At 40.1% G+C, this 24,150-nt stretch overlaps 1 protein-coding gene and 1 pseudogene across 1 annotated transcript; one reads left to right on the top strand and one right to left on the bottom strand.

Annotated features, from left to right (window-relative positions):
* The first annotated feature begins 4,632 nt into the window (after window positions 1–4,632).
* Window positions 4,633–21,498, top strand: LOC149851535 (uncharacterized). The gene is made up of 3 exons (XM_090001190.1): window positions 4,633–4,768; window positions 5,763–6,547; window positions 21,016–21,498. The coding sequence occupies exons 2-3, from the start codon at window positions 5,822–5,824 to the stop codon at window positions 21,310–21,312; spliced, it is 1,023 nt and encodes a 340-aa protein (XP_089857316.1). The 5' UTR covers window positions 4,633–4,768; window positions 5,763–5,821; the 3' UTR covers window positions 21,313–21,498.
* LOC149851536 (E3 ubiquitin-protein ligase UPL6 pseudogene) lies at window positions 7,540–10,416 on the bottom strand (annotated as a pseudogene).
* Window positions 21,499–24,150: the final 2,652 nt, after the last annotated feature.

Raw genomic sequence — 24,150 nt, 5'->3', positions numbered from 1 at the left:
AGCCTATTCACATAGGATTGCAATAAGTATAGAATTTTATTATTTTGTTTTATTTAAAATAATTATATATATATATATATATTAAATTTATTTTAAACAATCATAGTAATAAGATAAGATATACACTTTTATACATGATTGACATGTCAATTTAAATATGCAAATAAAATCTTCATGACCAAATCAATGATCTAAGTTATCTTTTATAAATTATAAATAATCAATTGAAATATCTAAATTTTAAATAATAGACACTTGCAATTAGAAATAAATATATAATTATAATCAAATAATCATAAATATGATTTTAATTAAGATAAAAAATAAGATCAAGCTTATTTAAATAAGCAATTGAATTTGCCAAAACACAAACTGTTTGATTGTCATGCAATTTCGGATATGAAAAAAGATGATTTCTTTTAGCTTAAAAAGACATAATTTAAAGAACTGAATAAGTTTTTCAATACATCTTAAGTAGATGCTTTTTTTGCCTATTTGAATTGTTAGAGGAAGTCATACGTATGATCTATGATTTTGACCCCATATTCTTTATGTTTTTCACAGCCTCTGAAGCCCAGTGATGAGATCAACTGTTATAGAGAGCCTACGAGGATTTTGTGACTGCTTTGACGTTTTACTTTAGGACAGTATAGATCTATTTTTATTGATATTCATTTGAATAATGTTCTCAAACTCTAGTTATTGATGAATAAGGTTATTTTAGTTAGTTGATGGTTAATGTAAGATCTCTTATGGTTTGGATTATGTTATGGTTGTAAAGCCCCGAATCTCTGGGTATAGTTTCCACAATTGTTTAAAAAAAAATTTACTTTTCAACGGGTATGAGTTGAGGTCGTTACAACTTTGGTATCAGAGCAAACCACAAGATCTTACATTTTAACCACTTTTGTGTATAAAAATATTTTTTTTGGTAATTGAGGCCTGTCCAAAATGTCAGCAAGTCACGACTCATACCCCTGAGCAGTTTCCATCACCGGTAAGGGCTATCTGATATTTTCTTTACTAATATGAATTTGTTTAAATTTCATATGATAGACTATGAGAATGACTTGATTTAATTCCTTTTATGTAAATTAGAAATTTTGATGTGAATGTATTGTTGTATTTGTGTTGGGATCAATCTTAAGGGGGTATGTTTGATCAGGTATAAGATTCTAATAAATTTTCATGTTTTAGATGTATCACCGACTTTTGGTGATCCCGCTGACTGGTAGGAGCAAAGAGACTTCATGTTGAATGCCTTCAACACCTTGACTACGATAGTGACTACACACGTCAAGGTGCAGACGACGCGACCGACCATGTGTGTCCATTTCATCGAGGTCACTCCAAACACCGACGTAGTCACTTACGAGAAAATTTTAAAGTTGGATCCACCAACTTTTTTTAGAGAAAGCCGACCCAGAGGCTGCTGAGAGTTGGGTCGAGGAGACCGAGAGGACATTCCTTATCTTGCATGTGCCCGAGGACAAGCAGACTGACTTTAGCACGTACCAGCTGAAGGGCAATGCCAAGAAATGGTAGGACACCCTGTGACGGGTGAAGTACGATTGAGTGGAGGTTATTCCCTGAGAGACCTTCAGGGAGGAGTTCTTAGATGCATATTTTCCTGCTTTTGCACGAAAACGTATGCAATAACAGTTCTTCGAGTTGGCTCAGGGGAACTTGAGTTTCGTGGACTACACCACCAAATTCAGGAGTTTGGAGTGTTAGTGCTCGAACCTTTTTGCTGATGATATAGCAAAGGCAACAAAGTATGTTCGTGGACTAAAGAACAAACTTTAGATTCGTGTGATGATGAGTCACCCTACTACCCTCAGTGATGCAATCGAGTCTACATCCATCTTGAACGAAGAATGAGAGAGGTTCAAGAGTGGATCGCAAAAGTGAGGCGGCAATGGATATAGCACTAGTGGCAGAGCGAGGAAGAACCCACCTATGGACGACAAAGCGCATGGGGTAAGAGATAGAGGACACATCAAGGGCACCAGCAGGGTTGACCTCAGCAGAGGCAACAGTAAAGGAAGGCTTCGTTTGTGTGTCAGAGGTGCAACAAGATCCATTCTCAAGGCTCTTGTCCACTCTTCAAGGGAGTTTACTATTAGTGCCAACAGCCTGAGCATATCGATGCCTACTGTCTGAATAAGCCGGTGGCTCAGGATGGACAACAATAGCAGCAGAGGCCTCAACAACAACAGGCACAACAGAGGAACAATATGAGAGTATACACCACCACAACTGCCACACATGTCGATCAGAATGACCTGATCGAAGGCATTTTTATAGTTGTTGACCACTATGCCCGTATAATGTTTTATTCGGGTGCTACCCATCCCTTTATATCTTCTTCATTTGTGAGTTCGCTTTATCTGTTTTCATCTAGCCTCGAGAGGGCTCTTGATGTGATGTCTCTGATGGGTACATCATCTTCTTGCAGGAAATACTTTCTTGCAGTCCGTGTAGTCATCGAGGAGCATGAGTTGTTTGACGACCTGATCATACTAGACATGACTTTTTACGATGTCATTCTGGGTATGTGTGATCATTGCAAAAATTTTCCTTTCTTTTTAGGAAAAGAAAAACTCTCGCGAGGTCCACTTGACCTTTTGAAAAAAAAATGGAAAATAACTCGCCTTCGTTTTTAGAAAATATAAGAAAATGGAGAGATAGGGCTCGCTCGTCGGTACGAGGTTAAATCGTTTCTGAAGCCTTTACTAGGGGTAATTGAACCAAGGATCGAATGTTATGCCTTTGCTTTGCCTAAATTTGTCTAAAAAATTATTCTAAGTCCTAGAAATGCACATAGAATCATGTTTGTACTATGATTTTGAACTTGAAAATATGTATGCTTCTAAAAATATTTCAGAAATTTAGATTTTCCAAGTGATTTTGAAATGAATTTGAAAATATCCTTTTAAAAATGTTCATTCATTCTAAACTATATGTTCATTTATTTTAAACTAAGCATAAAGTAAAATTCTCATTAATTGAATTATTACAACCCTTGAATTAATTACACACTAGTAAGTCATGCATAAATTAAATGTTCATGCATAAGTAAGATTGATTGTTAAAATGCTTATGCACTGATAATGGTTATTATGTATGAAAAATAGGTTTCATGTCTGCCTATTTCTATGCATGTATACTTGGGGTTGTTCTGACCTCCTAAAAAAACTATTTTGAGTAATGACTAGCAGAGTCAGAGTGGCTGCAAAAAGCTGAGGCAACATCAAAGAGCCAATCATTTTTCTTTATAAGAAACTGAGTTTTGGATAAACTTTACTAGTTGTTTTGAGAAAAAATTATTGTTATTCTGGATTTTATGATTACTCTGTCTTATGGAATTGAATTATTTTAATAAATGTTATCCACATTAAATTCATTATTGTTGTGATTGATCGATATGTAACCCACCTAAGGTTTTAGACCTAAGTTAAAAAGGTTTTAGTTGATATAAAAAAAGAATAATTGTTTTTTAAATTTTATGTGTTTTTTCGAGTTTAAAATCTTGGAGAGTTACTTATATGGTATTAAAAAATATATTTTGCATATAATTTTTTTTAATTCTTCTATCTTTAAACCAATGTTTTTTTTTTCTATAAACAAACCAGCTCGAACTTGACTGATTTAACTTGGGCTCATTATGAGCTCGAACTCTGGTTGGCTCACCATAAGAATGAGCCAAGCTTGAACACTTATTCAGCTTGCTTTACCAGCCCTAGGTGCAAATTGACCAGATTCAGCTTACCAGCCTTAGGTGCAAATTCACCAGATTCAGCCGGACCACTGATTGGAATCTGGCACATTTTTATAGTAATTAGATAGCATTCAGTGTAAGTTTCGGCAAACTTGGACTAACATGGCACACTTTCTTTTTATTAGATTTGTATTTGGAGCAGTATTTCCTATCGAATAGCATTCGGATAATCATCAATCCGATGCATCTGAACTTTTTACAAGTAAAACACTTTTTTCCAAACCCTTTTTGTCCATCCAGATCGATGGTCACGCCAAATTCGGATCCAGATTTAACTCTGCTGTGTTGGATTCAGTTTGATTTCAGATCTGGCTCTTACTGCATAACATTTGGATTCCGATTTGATCTACTATACCCTGAACCACACTAAAAACTGTTTCATCCGTATCAGGTGAGGTGGGGCATCATGGAGTTCACTTGAACGGCCTCGCTCAAATAGGCTTTAGATAAAGATAAAAATGGGATAGATCTCACACTTTGCACGGTTTCTTTTAAGGAGATCTGGATCTAGATCCGACTCATATGATAAGATACACGACTCATTGATCTGGGTCTGGGTTACATCCTTGGTTTGGCTCATTTAAAACAAACGGACAAAATGAAGGATGAATCCAGATCACTGTGTTGCATTGCATGGTCCGATTCTCACCCGCCTTAACCAGAACCACTTTGGCTATGACAATGCAAGATAGTAGCCCAAATGAGGTCCAAGTCCAACACGAACGGTAAAGCCTACGAAAAAAAATTCGGATCCGGGTCGGGGCCGAACCCGACCCGGGACCGTTAGGTCCCCCCCCCCCGCCCTTTAAGAGCACCCATGCGCTCTTCCTCCTCCCTCTCGACTCCTCTCCTCGTCCCTCGCCCCCGGCTTGCACCCGTACCCCGACGCCGCCTTCTCTCGTTCTCGGCGTGCGCACGTACCCCGGCGCCTCCTCCCTCTTGTTCCGATCAACGCCGCCGCCACCACCATCGCCGGCGACCTCCCAGGTACGCTCTTCTCTTTTTCCTCCCTTCTTCTCTTCTTCTTCTACTGTTTGCCGGAAGGCCGGCAGGAGGCCGTCGGGCCCCTGCTGCGCCCCCCCCTCGCTCTCTGTGTTCGCCGGAAGGCCGACAGCCCCTGCCGCGCCTCCCCCTTCTCCTTCTCCCCCTGTCTTCTTTTTCCCCCTCCGATTTCCTCTGTTGCAGGAGTCCGACAACCCTGCGGTGCCCTCCCGCTCCCTTTGTGCCTACTGGAAGGTCGGCAGGGGACTGACGCCCTCCCCTGCCACACCTCTCCCCTCTTCCTGGCATTGCCGAAGGGCCGGCAGGAGGCCGACAACCCCTGCCTTGCCCTCCCGCTCCCTTTGTGCCTACTGGAAGGTCGGCAGGGGACCAACGCCCCCCTGCCACACCTTTCCCCTCTTCCTGGCATTGCCGGAGGGCCGGTAGGAGGCCGACAACCCCTGCCGTTCCCTCCCGCTCCCTTTGTGCCTACTGGAAGGTCGGCACCCCCCCCCCCCCCCTCTGCTCTATAGGAAGACCGGCAGGAGAGGCTGGTGCCCCCCTGCTGTCCGTTTTGTTCAGGCAGGCAAGGGCCTCGACCCCTGCCGATCGAGATATTGTAGGCAGGGACCGAGGCCCCTACAATCTGAAGTCTGTCTGACAGGGACCGAGGCCCCTGCCATTTGAAGTATGTCAGGCAGGGGCCTTGGCCCCTGCCGTTCGATTAGCTTTGTCAGGCAGGGTCCTCGGTCCCTGCTGTTCGCCATATTGTCAGGCAGGGCCCATGCCCCTGCCGTTCGTTTAGTTCCGTCAGGCATGAGCCTCAGCCCCTGCCATTCGAGGTTCGTCAAGCAGAGGCCTTGGCCCCTGCCACTCATCAGATTCGGTACGACAGGGGCTTCGACCCTGCAGCTCATGCTTTCCGCTGACAGGCATGCCCTACCACTGCTCTTTCTGTTTTTTATACGACTATGGCGTAATAGTGTTCACAATTTTGCAGTTCGCCCGAAGGATCATGCTCGTGCCCTGCTGCCTGAGTCCTACAATCGGTACGTGAAGATGAAGGCGACCTTAATAGCGGGGTCCTACGAGAGGTTCGTGTGGGGTTTTGATCTCAAAACCCTAAAATCGTCGAACACCGAGCAAGGAGGAGGTGAAGGAGGAGGAGGCGGTGGGAAGGATCAGAAGGAAGGAAGCCCTAAATCTCTCCATTCTCTGAACCCCCTCTTCTCCTACCCCTCCCACAATTCTTCTGTCAGGTCCGTCGCCGTCTGCGGCTCCGTTGCCGTCACTGGCGGTTCTGACGATACCATCAAGATCTTTGACCTCTCCTCACTCTCGGAGGTTGGCTCCCTCATCCACCACACGGGCGTCGTCACCTCCCTGGCCTTCCTCTCCCTGAATTCGTCCCCCTCAATCCCCCGGAATCTCTTCAGTGGCTCCAGCGATGGCACCATCAATATCTACGATGCTGACCCCTTTGTCCACCTCAAGACCATGATGGCCCACAAGAGTGGCGTCAATGACCTCACCATCCATCCCTCTGGCCGTTTGGCACTGTCCGTTGGTCACGATTCCCACCTTTGCTTGTTCAATCTCATCAATGGCAGGAGGAGCTTCCGTTGCCGGCTGCAGAAGGAGGCGGAGATCATTCGGTTCGACAGCCAGGGAGGGAGCTTCTTCATGGTTGCCAGAGACATTGTGTCCGTACACAATGCTGAGAATGCCAAGTTGATCGGGTCGATCAATCATCCGAACAGGATCCTATGCATTGCACCGTGTGAGGTTCGTTGGGTTTTCCTTCTCTTGGTAACCGATATGAATTGACTACTGCCAACTCATTTAGTAAATATTTAAGTAATTCATGTGGAACTTTGTATACATCCATCTTGCAAGTTTAACCATCAAATATAATTGTGCATGAATGAAGTTAAATGCATATACTGGAAACATTGTTGATTGGTTCTTCATTTTTATGGATTCTATAGAGGCTATCATAGTGCAATTAGCGTGGACTTCTATTACGTTTGAAATTTCTTCAAGCTGTTGGCCTTTGTGTTGAGGGAAATTAATTTTGACTATTGGGGTCCACGAGATAATCCCTTTTTGATGCAGTGGGGGGTATCGTGGTGCACGTGACACAACGTGGGTGGCTTGCAACAATGCACATGGGTGCTGAAGAAAGGGATTCACGGCTGTTTCAATTGTGTGATATATTTATTTTGCAATAACAGTCAATCTAACAATGAAATGAATTCAAAAAAAAAACAAGTGGATACGAAAACGATAAATCGAAAAATGCTAAAAAAGAGAATGTTGGAAAGGTAATAAGAAAACTCTGAAAAACCAAAAGCTGCGGTGATCCAATCTTCTTTGTCTGCACACAACCCTGAACTGGGCCTTTTAAAGGCTGTAGGTGGACCCGGGTCTCGGGTCCGGTTTGGGACCCAGAGCATTCTTCATGCTGTTGTTGGGTCTGTGACGCCTGGGACGTTTCGGACCTGCTCTGCATCATTCTCCCTTGGTTGGGAAGAAGTCGACTCTGACGACTTATTGTCACCACAATGAAATGAATTAAAAAAAAAACAAGTGGATACGAAAACGATAAATCGAAAAATGCTAAAAAAGAGAATGTTGGAAAGGTAATAAGAAAACTCTGAAAAACCAAAAGCTGCGGTGATCCAATCTTCTTTGTCTGCACACAACCCTGAACTGGGCCTTTTAAAGGCTGTAGGTGGACCCGGGTCTCGGGTCCGGTTTGGGACCCAGAGCATTCTTCATGCTGTTGTTGGGTCTGTGACGCCTGGGACGTTCCGGACCTGCTCTGCATCATTCTCCCTTGGTTGGGAAGAAGTCGACTCTGATGACTTATTGTCACCACAATATGCATATAGATCAAACACACTTTCAGTAGCGGCCCTTTGTATATAAGATCTTGGTTCCAAATACTTGAATCTAGGAAGGGGTCCACGCGAGCATCTAGTAACAAACTTAAAAAATTTCTTTTGGTGCTCTTGTGAGAAGCCCCTTAGGCCTTCCCGAAACATCTCATTGTCAGGATGCTCCTCATGATATCCACCAACATAATGTGCAGTTGAGCATAAGTCATCAACATCCATACCATCAAGTGATCCTGAAATAAGGAGCTGGAGTTCATGCTCCTTGAATATCTCTATCTAATCTGGCTGTACGAGTTGCTGTAAATCTTGTCCACCTGGAAGGAGCTCCTCTTCAGTTTGCTTACCGTACTTATTATTTACGACTACGAAATACAACCCTAACTCAGAGATGTTGCCTTTATAATGCTTCAAGAAAAGGAGGTGCTGGTACCATTCTGGGTCCAAAGAAGGCAAGTCATTGAGGTAGTTATGCTTCTGCTTCAACTTGCTCAAGAAGAAAGTCACAAATGGTATTTTGACAAGAATACCCTCGAACATTGCCTTTCCAAGGACAGTTCCAAGAAACCGAAAGTATTGGAGGTGTTGTTCATGTATCATTCCTGAGGCAGGGTTTGGATATAACATGTGATCAGAGGTTTCCTTAAATATGCCATATTGCATATCAAGAGCAACTCTAGTTATGTTTTCCATAAAATCCTTACAAACCCCTCCTCCAACTATGCCAGCCTCATTGACTCCCAATTCATTGACAAATGTCACCCGAATCATTCCCTTAAGATCCTTTTCTGACAACAGGCTCAACTGACTAAATGCATCTTCAACAATTCGATCACGTCTTATTCTAAATCGGTGCCTAGTGAAAACAACATGAGCCCATTTGATTGCCGTATAGCTCCCAACTGTGAAGTGTAAATTCTGACTCTGCTCGTAAATGGCACCAGAAAAGGAGATTGCTTTAATATGTTGTTGGCTCTCGTGTTTTCACTTACAACCTGAGGAAAGAAATTTTCGCTGATTGCTTCGTGAGCATGAAAGTTATCAGGTGATATAAACTGCCACCTGCTATTCCAATCTTGCAACTATGCCAAAGGCTCAGCTGTCACAATACTAACTCTTTGGTCAATAAATTCAATCGAAAGCCGCTTGTGACTGGAAAGATTCACAATAGATTTCTGTCCTGTAGAGTTCTGTATAGGAACCACCCACAAGAGATGCCACAAAGCCTCCTTCAAAATGATTATTAAGGTCTCGACATCCTGCGGAGTCAGTGGTTTCTGCTGTTCATAAAACTCTTCGTTGTCTATTATCATCAGCATGTGCCTTGTGACCCGCTGAGGGCGTCGATCTCTATCACCCTGTGGCTCTGGGTGCGCCGCCTCACGTTGTACCAATATTGTTGCTGCTAGAGGCGGTCTGAGTCGGTTCTGAGCAAGAGGAGGAACTGGTTGAAATCGCTGCTGAGGATCTTGTGGGGGAGGTGGTCCCAACAAAGGGGGATAGACTGGGTATGTAATAAAGTTAGGGTTTGGGTTCGGATAATAGTTTAGAGTTGGATGTGGATAGGGTATAGGGGTTGGATTTTGGATTGGAATAGGGGTCTGGATTTGGGTAGAATAATGGGTTCGGATTTGAGTTGGATTTGAGTTTGGGTAGGGGTTTTGGATTTGGTGTTGATTGTAATTTGAATTTGAACCCGATTGGTTTTGGATCGGGTGTGACCCTAAAGTAATCGTCGGACCCAGATTTGGATAGGTTGGATCTGGGATTGAGTTAAGGGGGGTAAAAGGCTTGGTTTGAACTCGATCTACGATCCATATGATTATGGGTTTGGTTTTGACCCGACTCAAAGTAAAACAGGAGTTCCGTTCGGGTGCGATGCAGGCCTGGGTTGGTCTCAGATCTCATGCTAAGGTCAAAACGGTTGGGTTGGGCCAGATCCGGGACAAACCCCGAACTGGGCCCAACTGGGTAGGTTGGACGAAGGGGTTCGAGGCTAGGACCCAATCCTGGAGACCCAAAGGGCGGTCCCCGGGACCCGGGTTTGGGCACTGCTACACCTAATCTGGGCCGGACCCTCTCGGGTTCGGACCCATCCACAAGGGTCCGTGACCCCTTGCGCGCTGGTGGGCTGCAGCAGCGCCCCCATGCGCAGTCTCGAGAAATTGGACCTGATCAACCCCCAACCTGGCCGACGCTGCGGTGCCAACACCCTGACCCTGGGCCACGCTAGGACCCGGTGCCGGGTCTTGCCTGTGGACCTGGGGTCGTGGCTCGAAGTCGGGCCTGTGCATTCACTCCATAGCTGGAGGGTCCGTCAGCGAACACTGGGTTCGGCTGGACGACCCCCACTTCGGAATTGATAACTGAGCATGCCTGGGTGAGAAAAGGGTACCGGTTGCGAGAGGTTGCCACAACCGCATCCCTGTGCAAGGCCTCCTCAACGCCCTCTCATCGCGCCGCACACTGGAACGTCAACTGGGCCGGACTGGTGGCTGCAGGATCCGCAGGGTTAATCACACGCTCGCCTGATTGGTTCATTTGCATTGCGTGCGCATCCACCGGTGATTCAAGAATGACCATCCGCGCCTCGATCCCATCCACACATTTTGACAGACCGGCTACCTCCTTGTCTAGGCGTAGTGGATCTTCCTGGATCGTTGTCAACATGTCCATCATCCACATCATCGGATCTTCGTTGTCGGTCTCCTCTCGCCCCTTCTCGCTCGTAGGATCGTCCCTCGCTTCTTGCGACATGCCGTTGACCAAGGAAGAGGGGCTGGGCTCTGATACCATTTTGATGCAGTGGGGGTATCGTTGTGCACGCAACGCAATGTGGGTGGCTTGCAACAACGCACACGGGTGCTAAAGAAAGGGATTCACGGTTGTTTCAGTCGTGTGATATTCTGAGGTTGATAATGAAGACCGTGAATGCACAATGGTTGATATTTATTTTGCAATAACAGTCAATCTAACAATGAAATGAATTCTGAAAAAGAAACAAGTGGATACGAAAACGATAAATCGAAAAATGCTGAAAAAGGGAATGCTGGAAAGGTAATCAGAAAACTCTGAAAAACCAAAAGCTGCGATGATCCAATCTTCTCTGTCCGCACGCAACCCTAGATGGGCCTTTTAAAGGCTGTAGGTGGACCTGGGTCTCGGGTTCGGTCTGGGACCCGGAGCATTCTTCATGCTGTTGTTAGGTCTGTGACGTCTGGGACGTTTCGGACCTGCTCTGCATCACTTTTCCTATGTTCCAGTTTACTAGTGCTTGATGCTAGGTTTTTATGGAAGATTGACTTTATTTATATATGAGGGAGGAAGCACCTTAGGTTTTATATATCGAATCAACATGTAAACAGTTAGACCGGCGAGGATGCAAAAGTTGATGTACTACTTTGCCTCTATTAATGATATAGACTAACCTTAACTCTTTAATGGCATCTAAAAATTGCCTATTGATCATATTTCACCACAAGAATGACCATTATCTATTTTATCCAGTTTGTGTAACGCCCCAAAATTTTAACCCAAATTTTAGAGGATTTTTTTTATAACAGCGGAAACAAGAAATAAAATAAGGTTAAACATTTCGAGACATTACGGTGGAGAGAAACCCAAGACATTTATTTCATTTCAGTATTAATGAAAATCATCAGAGTTTTAAATGATATGAACAGTTAAAATTTACAATAAACTCAAGCGATCCCTAGAACAATAAATCCAAAAATCTCGATCTGATGCCTCATCCCGCAGCCGCTCATAAATCCTATTCTTTATCTGAAAAATAGTAGATTGATTGGAATTAGACTACACCGTCTAAGTAGGAATTACTGTAAATTTGGCAAATATACTAAGTAACAAGTATATTTAAGTTTCTACTGTACTACTAAGTAAAGAGATTTGTTTAATTATGGACAATAAAACATAGCATGAGAATATAAACATTACTAAACTACTGCACATTGTTAATTTAAGTTTCTAGCTAGAATATATGAACACTACCAAGACCAAATCAACCATTGCAGGAGTACAGAATTCATCTCATGATAAGGTAATATCATTTGCAGCATTTAAATATATCATGGCCACCGATTCCATTGAATGCTTAAAAGTAAGTGAAGCAGACTATGCAACAACTATGACAGACATATACATAAGCAAGTAAAGCGGATTATGCAACAACAGCAACATGCATAACAGTCATGTAACAACCACAATATGAATTCAATTATCTCATATCTACACCTTTCAGTATTTCATTTCATCACAAGCTCAGAACATGCTGGAAGAATATAAACATGTCTCCCTAGAACTCCACTCACTGTGATACCTAGAATGTTCTAATTGATGTTTATCTTTTCTTATCCCGCGGGTACACACGGGCCGAGGCAACCATCACAGAAGAGAACGTTCGGGGGTATATTATTCAAAGTTGTTTTATTAACCCGAACATTCTAACTGTGACTGAAATCCCAAGGGAGCGGCCAGTGACCGAGAGAAACTCCCAAAGGCCAAAACCAAAACAGGATGCATCCCTAACTTCTGCAGAAGAACATGGAGCTACCACCTAGGACACATTTGGTAGTCCGGGTCCCCCAACTCTGAGGACTGGGACTAACGAGTCGCTTTACGCTCGAAACTAAACACATGTCCCCAGAGTTTTGTACCACCTACCCTCTCCAAGGTAAGCCTGAATCTGAGTGAGTTAATCTTTTCATTTAATTATTTTTCCGAAGTATGGGGCATTTCCCCAACTTCTTTTTACTATCATAGTAGTAGAATTCTCAACCTTAGTCATTTTACCAAGGTGCATAGAACAGTCTCAATCCTTGGTCATATTAATTTCATAACCCACCCAAAGTGCTCCGGTGCCTTTAAACCAGTCAAGCACCAAAAGTCATTATTTAATTTCCTTACCAATATACTTGAATCAGACCACGTACCTACATTAGGTACTTAACCCGTATCGCCCCTTGGGCAAGGTTTCCCCAAACAATTAAATTTAAGTTTCTTATCAGTATGATCATTATTCTAAATGCTTTGGTACCTTTAAACTGTAAAGTACCAAGACCCCGGTACCTTTAAACCAGTCGGTCGCACAACCCTTATGATTAAGTTTTCATCATTTTTCTTGCCATAACACACAGGCTAATAGCCCAAATACTCGTATCGGGTATTCAACCCATATTGCCCATTAGGCAGGGTTTCCCAAACAACTCAAGACATATACTTATACCAACCCTGAAACGGAAATATATTCAGAGATATTTATTTACATGTTGATCACTAATCAAGGTTAAACATAATGAGCATGAACTATGGCATAATCAGAACCCCTGTATATGCAGTACATAATGTAACTTGTAATTAGAAACATTTTCATGCATGTATAAGTACCATTTGTTACAACATGATTTTGGTACAATATAAAAGCATGTATTATGCAAAAGAAAATCTGTAAGAAATCCATACTCGTAGCTCTAGTTTCTGTTGGGTATTCCCACTTTTCAGGACTAGGAATTCAACAATTTACATAATATTGATAAACATCCTACAACTTTAAAGATATAGCATCTCATAAAAATCAACATATGAGTTTAATGAATGCAATAATAAACCGATACAGGAATATATTTTTATGCAATAGTTTATGTGGCAGTATACAGTTCAGACGCAGTGTATCATGAATCCTCCATGCTTATTATGCAGTATGCATAGGTATCCTCAATGTACTAATAGTTGTGACTTAACTCAAACAAAACTTAATACTCATCAACTGTTAAAAAAAAGAACAGCCGCAGGTAAATCTCAAAAACCTACATAGGGTCAGAACCTCTCAGCATAAATTCAGAGTTTTGAATCTAAGTCAAACAAAAAAATTTGGAATGAAAGAAAAGATAAATTTCATCTTATCACAGGATTTCACATCTATTTCCATTTAGTATAGGACCAACATAGAATGTGAAATGACTAAACACACTAATTGGCCCTCTGTTATGTAAGATCAGGTTCAAAAAAGTTCACAAATCATGTTTTCAGAGGATATACAATTCACTGATTTTAGCCATTAGATTATCACACCGAAAACCATTAAAACAACGTGTTATGTGAACCTTCCGGTGAGTGATATGTTTTTTTTTCTTTTCTTTTGAATTTACATAGAAGATACTGGCTACTTGTAACATGAAAATTCTGTTATATATATATATATGTTTTCCTTGAATGTAATATAGAAGACACTGACTGCAACAACTGTTTTTCTTTGTCAGAGGAGTTAACACCGAAAACATGAAGTATTTGTAAAAGAACACAAACATGCATTGTTGTTATCGATACTTCACAAAAACTTTTAACAATGTATGCACACAGACCCTGTTTTAGGAGCATACACAACAGTCGGTTTTATTGCCATAAATCTCAATACTGAAAATCAACAAATACAACAATGTAACCATCTGTTCTTGTTGTCAGTTAACACAAAACAACACAAAAAGGAATTCACAATAACGATAGGGGTTCGTCGATGTTAACCTACGGGAATTTTCTTCTCTTTTTTTTTTCACTGAGTGTACGAATGCAACAATTACACAGGAGTCATACATAATACAACCTGTCCCCTATATTTATATATATTTTATAGCAGCCTCAACATTTTAAAACACTATAACATCTACACAAGCTCAATCCATGTTGCTGGGCTATTACAATATAGAAATGCAATTCAAATGATCATTAAAGGAAATAAAAACAGCCCGTAGAGGGCCGATAATCATGCAAAACATGGAAAACTTGCCTCCTAATCGAAAATCCTCAAAATAAACGTTGATAGCTTTAACAATAACACATGTCATGCTTGAAAACAGGATACTCCTATGAAGATCATAAGAAAACCTACTTTCAGAAATCCGAAATCCACAAATCGAAGATTTGGGATTTTCGGCAAACCTAACCCCATTTTTTTTTTATTTGGGGCTCACGGCAAGCTCACTACATACCCGGAATTTAGGGCATCCACTAAAATCACAGTGAAACCCACATTGCATGCTTGAAACGTAGTACCCATGCAAAAGCACAGTAAAACCCTACCCTAAATCCCAAATTTTTGATTTGGGAATTCACGACAAACCCAAAACCCCATTTTTTCGAGTATGAGTTACGGCAAATCCAAAGCATGCTCGAAAACTCAGTAGATATATGAAATCACAGTAAAACCTACCTTGTTTGCTGATTTCCCCTCTCGATCTGCCGTGAATCTGGGTGCAGCCGAACTGCTCACCGACGAATGTGAGAATGGAATGTAACGAGAGGAGGGTCATCGTTGGGTGGTGCTGCTGGAAAAAGAAGAAGCGAAGGTGGCGGCGATGTTACCCGAGCTCTAACAGGGGAGAATGTTGCAGGGAGGTCGCTGGCGGTGACAGCGATGACGAGAGAGGAAGAGTGCGGGAGGTAGAGAGGAGCGAGAGAGGGATGGAAGAGGAGTCCAGGATCCCTCTTTAGTAGGAGGGTGGCCTCCCGAAAATGGAGGAGGCCGATACTCTCGCCCCCGGCGGCTGCTCTCTGGCCCACCCCCTCCCCATGCGATATCAGTTAGGGTTCACACTGAACCCTAACTTTCTTTTTTTCTTTTTTTTTTATCGGGCAACCCATATCGGGTTGCCTTTTTCTTTTTTTCATTATGCAGGGTGCGGGCCGGGGTCCAAATCCGAGACCCGGGATCCAACCACGTGTTGGATCCGTGTCCCTCAAGCGATGTGGATCCGTGACAACTTTACGAAGTGGATCCGAAGGTCGGATCCAAATAGATCCAACTATGGATCCACACGATATGTTTATTTATATATATATATATATACATATATAATATACTATTATACATATATATATGGTTCCTTTATGGATCCTTATTCGACTTATCCGGATCTGTTCGTGGATCTGGATCTCTTTCTTAGGCGGTAAAGTATTATATTCTTAATACATTTGGTTTATTCTTCAATACGATCTTGTGGGTCTTTCATAGGTTAATATAGATCCATTTACGTTATCCAAAAATTAACATAAATTAATATGGATCCAAGATCCATTGTGCTTCGTTAATCCTTTTAATAAATTTGGATCCAGAAATCTGAAGTTTTGATCATACTCTGATTTAGAACTACGGATCCAAATGAATTATTATGGATCCAGCTAAATGTACATTGATCTCTATGATTTAAATTCAAGGATCCAGATTAATATTTGAAGTTCTAACATCGAAGATCCAATGCAATATGGTGGATCCGAACCTCGCCTCAATTCCCACTAATGTGTTATAGAAATTGTCTCATAAAAATCCGATTTACTTCAAGGATCCAAATAGGTTATCTAAGATCCAATTACGAATAAATAATTAAAACCATAAAATATTCGTGTATTACCTTAATGACTTAAAGTCTACATTTATTTAGCTGATAAAAATCATGGTTATTACAGTTTGTCTAGTTCTACTCTAGGAGATTGGCTGTCATTATGTCCCTGCAGAAAGGTCACGGTATGTTTGCTAATAAAATTAGACAGTCTGCTAAATCCAGTATGCCTTTTATACTTGTAATTTGTTATTATCAGTATCAATTTGATCACAAGGTTGGGTCTGACCTAAGCACAATCCTAGCCAGGTTGGGTCAAAACATGGGTGGACCAGCCTTGTTGGCCTTGGGCTGCCAATCTATTTTTGAAAAAGGTACATGAGTATGGTCAGTGAGGCTCGTATCAGTTATTGGACTGGCTGCTTGCCTGTGCTGCATCTACAGGCCAAGCTAAGGGTCCGAACAAGCAATAGTTCACTTGTGGCTTGCCTGGCTTGATGCCTAGCCCTAGTCCTGTGGTCTTTGCATCTACTTCTTTGTCGAGATTATTTCTTTTATAGTTTTTTATGTTTTGTCACCCAATTCTAAAATCGGAAATGAGGGTAGTCATTGTCATCACTCATCTTTTTTGCCAGCTTATTTCAGCACCAGGCGCATGCAATTTTATTAAATAAAATTTCAAAGGATGCGTCCGTCCTCAAGTTTCTCATATTATCATCTCCCTTTTGGTTTTCTTGGCAAAAGTTGCCTAACCCCTTTCCAAATGGTACTTAAGTTTATCTTATCCTTGCACTTTTTAAATGCAATGACTAGAAATGAAATTAAACACCATCATTTCCTCTCTCTTTCTCTCTCTCTCTTTATATATATATATATATATATATATATATATATATATATATATATATATATACACACACACACACACACACACACACTTGTCCATTCATAGGAAGATCCAAAATCTACAACCAATGATGATCAAACGATATTCCTTCTCTAACGATCGAGTTTTCCAATGATCAGACATATTGGACTTTTATCATGTATTTAGTAAGCAACTTGTTTTTTATTATGATTTTTCAATATTTAGATGTGTTTAAAATGCTAAAAATCAATGACCCACACTGTTTTGTATTTTAAAATTTTAAATGCATTGTGAGCCATTGATTTTTTCACATTTTGAAAAACATGTGTAGATGTTGTAGTACCTTTGTGTAAAGCATAATTTCTTACTAAATAAATTATAAAGAACAAATATACGAGATCCAATCAATGAAATGTTGTGGAGAGTCGTTTGATCCAGAGTTAGTCAAGGAAGCGGGAGTGGAAAGCGAGTCACTTTGAAAATTTTAGGAAGCGGGAAGCTCATGATGACTTAGAAGCGAACCAAAAATCGTCTCGGAAGCGAACTGAAAGTGAACAGTTCAAAGGGGGACGAAGAAGGAAGCGAGTGAGAAGAATACATCTGGTTCAAGCATTTAATAAATAATATATCAAGTAAAATTCAGAATTCATATTCACATTGCAACCATTTAAAAGGACTACCCATTACTAAAATAGTAGTGGTATAAAAGGGGCACAGAGAAAATTAAAGGATAAATAAACAGATGGAAAGGTTCAGACCCGAACAGATATCACAGCTATGATAACGAAAAATATATCTCACATTAGTTATTAACTATGTCACATGGGTGCGGGTGCGGGTGCGGGCGCGGGTGCGGGTGCGGGCGCGGGTGCGGGGGTGCGGCAGGGGCAAAAATGTCAATATATATATATATATATATATATATATATATATATATATATATATATATATATATATATAGGGGGTCGGGGTTCCCCTCCCTTACGAATCGATTTTTTTTAAAAAAATAGAGCAGCTGTCAGCTGCTGCTGTCAGCCAGCTGCTGTCAGCCAGCTGACAGCTGCTGTCAACAGTTTTTTTTTTTTAAAAATTTGCAGCATAGGGCAATTTTTTTTAAAAAAAAAAATCCAAAAAAAAAATGGACTTAAATGATCCTGGGTGCGGTCAACGCACCCAGGATCATTTGACCGCACCCGCACCCGCGTCGAGTTGCATCGACGCGGGTGCGGCACCCTGCTAGCCGAATCCCTGTGACATAGGTTATTAATATGGTAAGTCAGTAGGATAGCAAGCATACATAGAAGAAACACTATATTAAAAAAAAATAACAGACATACTGGAGAGTACATTTTGAAACAGACCATACACCTATGTCACACGGACTCGGCTAGGGAGGTGCCGCACCCGAGTCGACACGCCCCGACATGGGTGCGGACACGGGTGCGGCTTCGGACTCGGTCAACGCCGAGTCGGACTCGGTCAACGAGTCGAGGCCGAGTCCGTCTACATTTTGGACTCGGTCAACTTTGATCGAGTCCAAAAATGTCTATTGAAAAAACTAAAAAAACGATTTTTTTTATATAAAAAGAGACAGTGCACAGTGCCTGTTTACTGTGCCAGTGCACAGTGTGCACAGTGCTGTGACCGTGCACTTTTTAAATAAAATAAAATAATATTTTAAATATATATATATATATATATATATATATATATATATAGCCGAGTCCCCGTGTCCAAAAATTTTAAAATTTCGCCGCACCCGTGTCGCACCCGCACCCATGTGACATAGCCATACACGAAATTGATATGTTGAAAAATGAAACTCAAGTCAAACAGACATTTCTAGAACATATAAGAGCAAACACCAAGTTCATGTATGTTGCCAACTGCAAAAAAACATTAAAGAAAAAAAAAAGCAGACCATATAAACAGTGGCTACACAACAGAATTAGTTCTTTTTTTTTATCAATAGCATGTGGATTAGTTGATTGATCTAACGCAGAAAAAAAGAATGGTTACTTGTCACTGTTGAGAGAGAGTGAAAGAGCGTGAGAGACAGAGAGAGCGAGAGACAAATGGGAGAGAGAGGAAGAGAGACAGAGAATGAGAGAGCGAGTGAGAGGCAAATGGGAGATAGAGAGTGAGAAAGTGTGAGAGACAGAAAGCTAGAGAGGAAGACGAGAGACTCGAGAGAGCATAACAGAAAAGGAGAGCGAGAGACAAATATATATATATATATATATATATATATATATATAGAGAGAGAGAGAGAGAGAGAGAGAGAGGTGTACCTTGCGATTCTACCCTTGGTTCCTCGTTGTCGCTCGAAGAAGTATGGAGGTCATCGGAAAATGATGGACTTCACCGAAAAAGCGAGGGAGAGGGAGTGAGAGAAAGAAAGATTGGCAAAGTTGAATTAGGTTTCGACTTTCCCTTTTATAGGGCCTATTTACCATAATACCCTTTAAAAGAGTAATTTAAATTTTAGCTCTTTTTTTTTGTAAAAAATTAAAACAGGAGGTCAAAAAGGGAAGATCACATCCCCTAAATGGGATGCGAGCTTCTCTTTTTGGGGAAGCGCTTTTAAAGCATGCTTCTCAAAATAAAAGTGTGCTTCCCTTTGTGTTTTAGAAGCACCACATTTTGCACTTTCGAAGTGCGTTTTCCCATGCCTATGGCGCTTCTTGTAACCCTGTTATGGTCATCATTGGTTGCAGATTTGGGACTTTTTTTTGGTTGAACGGCCCCCCTTATATATATATATATATAGAGAGAGAGAGAGGTTGTAAGTATCGTATATCAGTCGGGCCCAAAATAAAATATGTATCGTATCCTAAAAAATTCTAAAGTTTTAATAAAAAAAATCAAAAAATTAAAAAAATATGAATAATGAGGAAAAGTTAACAAAAATTCTAAAACAATCATAACACATGAAACAATGATGAAATGCACAAAATACAGCCATAAAATCACATATAAAGCATTTGTCTCTATGAGTTGCATAAGAGATCATCAAACATTAACTATCTCATAAGAACAATGCGAAATATTAAATATCTTGCAATTAAGAACATTCCACTAGACTCACACTTTGATATTACATAAACAAAATAAATTAATCAACTTTATGTACTCAACAGTTAAGTCACCAACTTTTTTAAAGTATACCCTCAATCATCATCATCATCACGAGGGAGTCAGCCCCCAAATTGCTCAATCAAACTGCAAAAACCCTCTCCCTTGCGCACAGATCGACCCTCAAATTGCTCTGACGATTCCTAGGGTGTGTGGATACCACTCTAATGGCCTCTACACAAATGAGGGAGTCGGCTCTTAAGAGTTCTTTAAAACTCAAAAAAAATGATTCGGCCCTTTTAAAGTGCGCCAAAGGTGATACAACATTGAGAGAGAGAAAGAGTATGGTGGTTCTGCACCATGATACTATACGGTGCTACATACTCTTGCTTATATGGATCGAGCAACCAAATGTCCGAGCTAACTCTATAGATATATTTAACAAGGTTCATTTACCATGTTGAGGTTTTATCAAGTAATGTTTGATAAATGATACTCATTTGCTTTATTCTTTTTTTATAGTAATAAATGTTTCTATTGTAACTAACAAAATAAGTAGTATAATTGAAAAAGTTGATTAATTTGTGGATATTTCTATTCAGTTGATCATTTGTTTCTATATCAATAAAAAATGATGTCAAACTTTTGCATCTTAGAGCAGAGACACGAGGGGTCTAGTCTGCTTAATGGCCATAGATGACCTTGTGAAGATCTTTCATACATCTTCCTTTGATATACCTGTTCATGAAGGCCATTTTTACTGATGTATGCTGAAAACGTACTGTCAAAACTAGCTGAAAATGCTTGGTGTATAAATTTTGTGTTTAATGTTATGAAGGCATGTATCTGACAATCTCATGGGCTTGTGTAAGGAACAATATTTTTGTGAAGGCTTGCATTAGTTATTTCTATCCACTGTTGGAATCTTTTGCTGCTCCTGTTCTGGCTCTCAATTTTGTGAAATCGCTTAATTAGTCAACAATTTTATTTGCAATATTTGCGTATCATCTCGTGATGTCTGTTGTGGTAATTAACCTGACTTATGGTTTCTGCTCCTGATGACAGGATGGGCTCTTGTTCATGGGAGGGGAGGATCGGAAACTGAGAGCTTGGGATACACGTAGTGCCACGGTTGCACATTGCATTGAAGATGCACATGCAGCCCGTGTGAAGGGCCTCACCATTCTTGGCACCAAAGGTGATGGCCATCCCTCTCACGTCGTAGCATCAGCATCATCCGATGGTGTGGTAAGGGTGTGGGACATGCGCATGGCCGATAAAGAAAAGCCCCTTCCATTGGCAGAAGCAGAAACTAAGTCCAGGCTCACTTGCCTTGCTGGATCGTCTGTTAAAAGAATCTGAAGCATTTATAATGCTCACTCAAGTTTTTCACTTCACACTCTTTGCTGTTAACGACTCTCTCTCCCCTCTCTCTCATGTTAGTGTAACATCACTGTGGGAAAGTAGTGCTTTCCAATATCTGGTTGGCAATGCAGGTAATAGACGATCGTATGATCCTTTCTTAACAAAAGTTTGACATTTTGTACAGCTGCTGGATATGCTATCGCTTGTTCGAACGCTGTAAATGTTTTGCAACACATCAGAGGCCCGTTAGGCTGGAATAAACTAGCCTGCCAAACGTTACCACATTATTTGTGCGATTTGATTAGCTGTGGCAACTCTAACTTTTTCTGGACTCAAGGCCACTTGCAGGTCGTCTTATACAATTCAACCAGCGCCAATTAGGCTTTGTTCTCTATGCAGATTGAATCCCATTAAAGCTATACATCAAAAGTGTTTGGAACCACATCAGACACGTGAGAAATGATCTCTAGCAGTGCAGTTATTTTAAGCGATAAAAAAATATTATAATATTTTCCGAGAAGGTTATTAAGGACATGGCATTGGATAGAAATGAATGGAGGAGAAGGATTTATGTGGAAGACCCATAATGATTTTCTTTGTTGGTTCATATCGCCGACCCCAATTGTTTTGGGATGAAGGCTTAGTTGTTGTTGTTATGAAGGAGATAACAAGCTCGATCCTGGTTCTGATTTCGCGAACAGCATCAAAATTGTGTTTAGAAAAAATAACTGAAAATTACCGTACTGTTAGACATTTGGTGTGTTTTCCAAAAAAATCTCATAAATTTCAAAATATGCTCGACGTTCAATTTTGCAGGCTCTTGACTTTTTAGGACCTTTTTGCCCTTATCATGAGTGGATCTCTTGGCTTTTGTGCATTAGGTTATCATACTCTTTTGATGTCACTAAATCTCAATAGAGATTCACACCATATTTCTGCAGAAATTATGAATTTTACATAATATATGATGCAAAAATGGCTACTTTACATTTAACAAATTCGATTCGCATAATGAGCGCGCACATCTTCAACGCCTTGCAATTTTCATGTGAAATTCTTCATTTTTTTTGTAAATTCCATGCGGAGTTATGAATTGCGTGACATTTCTTGCGAATTTCGTCAAGAGTTTCGCGTTGGTTGTTGTGAAAGATTACTTTTTATGCAGAATTCATGAAAAGTTTGTGAAATTCATGAAAAGTTTGTGAAATTCATGAATTTTCATATGTTGTCGACTTTAAGCGATGCGAGATCCTATTTTAGTGTGCGAATTTACTTGTATATATAGGTGTTTAGAGCGAATTTTGTCAAAAGCTTTGTGTTGGTGGTTGCGAAATTCGTAAAATGTTTGCAGAATTCTTGAAAGATTTGCGAAAATCGTGAAGTTTCACATGAGGTGATACAAAATTCCTTTTCAGCATGAGAATTTTGCAAGTATTAAAAATGACTTTTTGTTTCTTAAAACCTTTTATGCGCAACACAGGGATATTTTTGCATAACCTAGGGCTCTTGTGGTCCCCAACCAGTAGTCCCCAAGACTCTTCTTCTTTGACAAAATTGTTTTTTAGTATGATAATTTCGCAAGCATTATGCGCAACCCAAGGCTATTTTTGAATAGCCTAGGGTTCTTATGGTCCCCAACTAGTAGTCTCCAAGCCTCTTCCTTCCCAACAAAATCTTCAACGATTAGAGTCGACATATCTCACAGTTAGTGTTCGATCACATGGTATGGGCGAGATAGGAAAAATTAGGAGAACAACACAAAGTATAGAATCAATGATGGTATACTATGTTTTCTCTCCATCAATGATATGGTGATATGCAACATTCTTGAGACCTAAGAGATGAAGATATCTCTGTGCATACTCTATTTTTTCTCCATAAAAAAGGCAATGTGAAACAACATTTTTGTAAAAAAATTGAATAAATGCAATGTATGAGTGGCTTTATTTTATGAGAGAATAAACTGAATAAAATGTATTACCATTCATTTATTTTGTAAAAGAATGCCTTAAATACAATGTATGAACAACTTCATTTTGTGAAAGAATTGAATGAATGCAATGTGTGAGCAGCTTCATTTTATTAAAGAATGAAATGAATGTAATGTATGAGAACTTCATTTTCGTAAAAGGATGGGAAATTCATACGTACACATGCGAGTTTCTCTCAAAATAAGTAAATTTTCTTCTTATGTCCGAAATTTTGCAAAAATGATGAAAATTTTGCAAAAATGATAGAAATTTTGCATGTATATAGAATAGATCACACATATACAAAACATATGAATTTCCCCTAAATATGTAAATGTCCAACTAAATATGCAAATTTCCTATGAAAAATCGTACATAAGTGAATTTTCTCATGTACAAAATTTCATAAAAGAATAAAAAAAATTCACGTATACAAAACAGATCACACATATACAAACATGCAAATTTCTCATAAATTTATGAATTTCTAACTAAATATGCGAATTTCTGATGCAATTTCGCATGTATACATGTGAATTTCTTATACAAATTTGCACGTATACATGCAGATTTATTATACAAATTTGCACATATACATGCAAATTTTCAATGCAAATTTGCATGTATATATTCGAGTTTCCTACTTATGTATGAAATTTCATCATATATGCAATATTTTTTCTTTAAATTTTATTATTCATAACAGATCCGCTTGTTTAGCAATTTAATAATACATAAAAACAAAACTTCTGAAATTTACAACTAAAATTCATCTACAAAAATAATAGAATAACTACAAATTTTATCAACCTTATATGAAATTTACAACAAAGTTTTTAAATACAACCATTAATGAACTTTACAT

This window comes from Nuphar pumila, chromosome 1 (assembly GCF_984573655.1).
Source record: "Nuphar pumila chromosome 1, dmNupPumi1.hap1.1, whole genome shotgun sequence".
Lineage (NCBI taxonomy): Eukaryota > Viridiplantae > Streptophyta > Magnoliopsida > Nymphaeales > Nymphaeaceae > Nuphar > Nuphar pumila.
The sequence above is the reverse complement of the archived record's forward strand: the minus strand, read 5'-3'. Positions and strand labels throughout refer to the sequence as shown.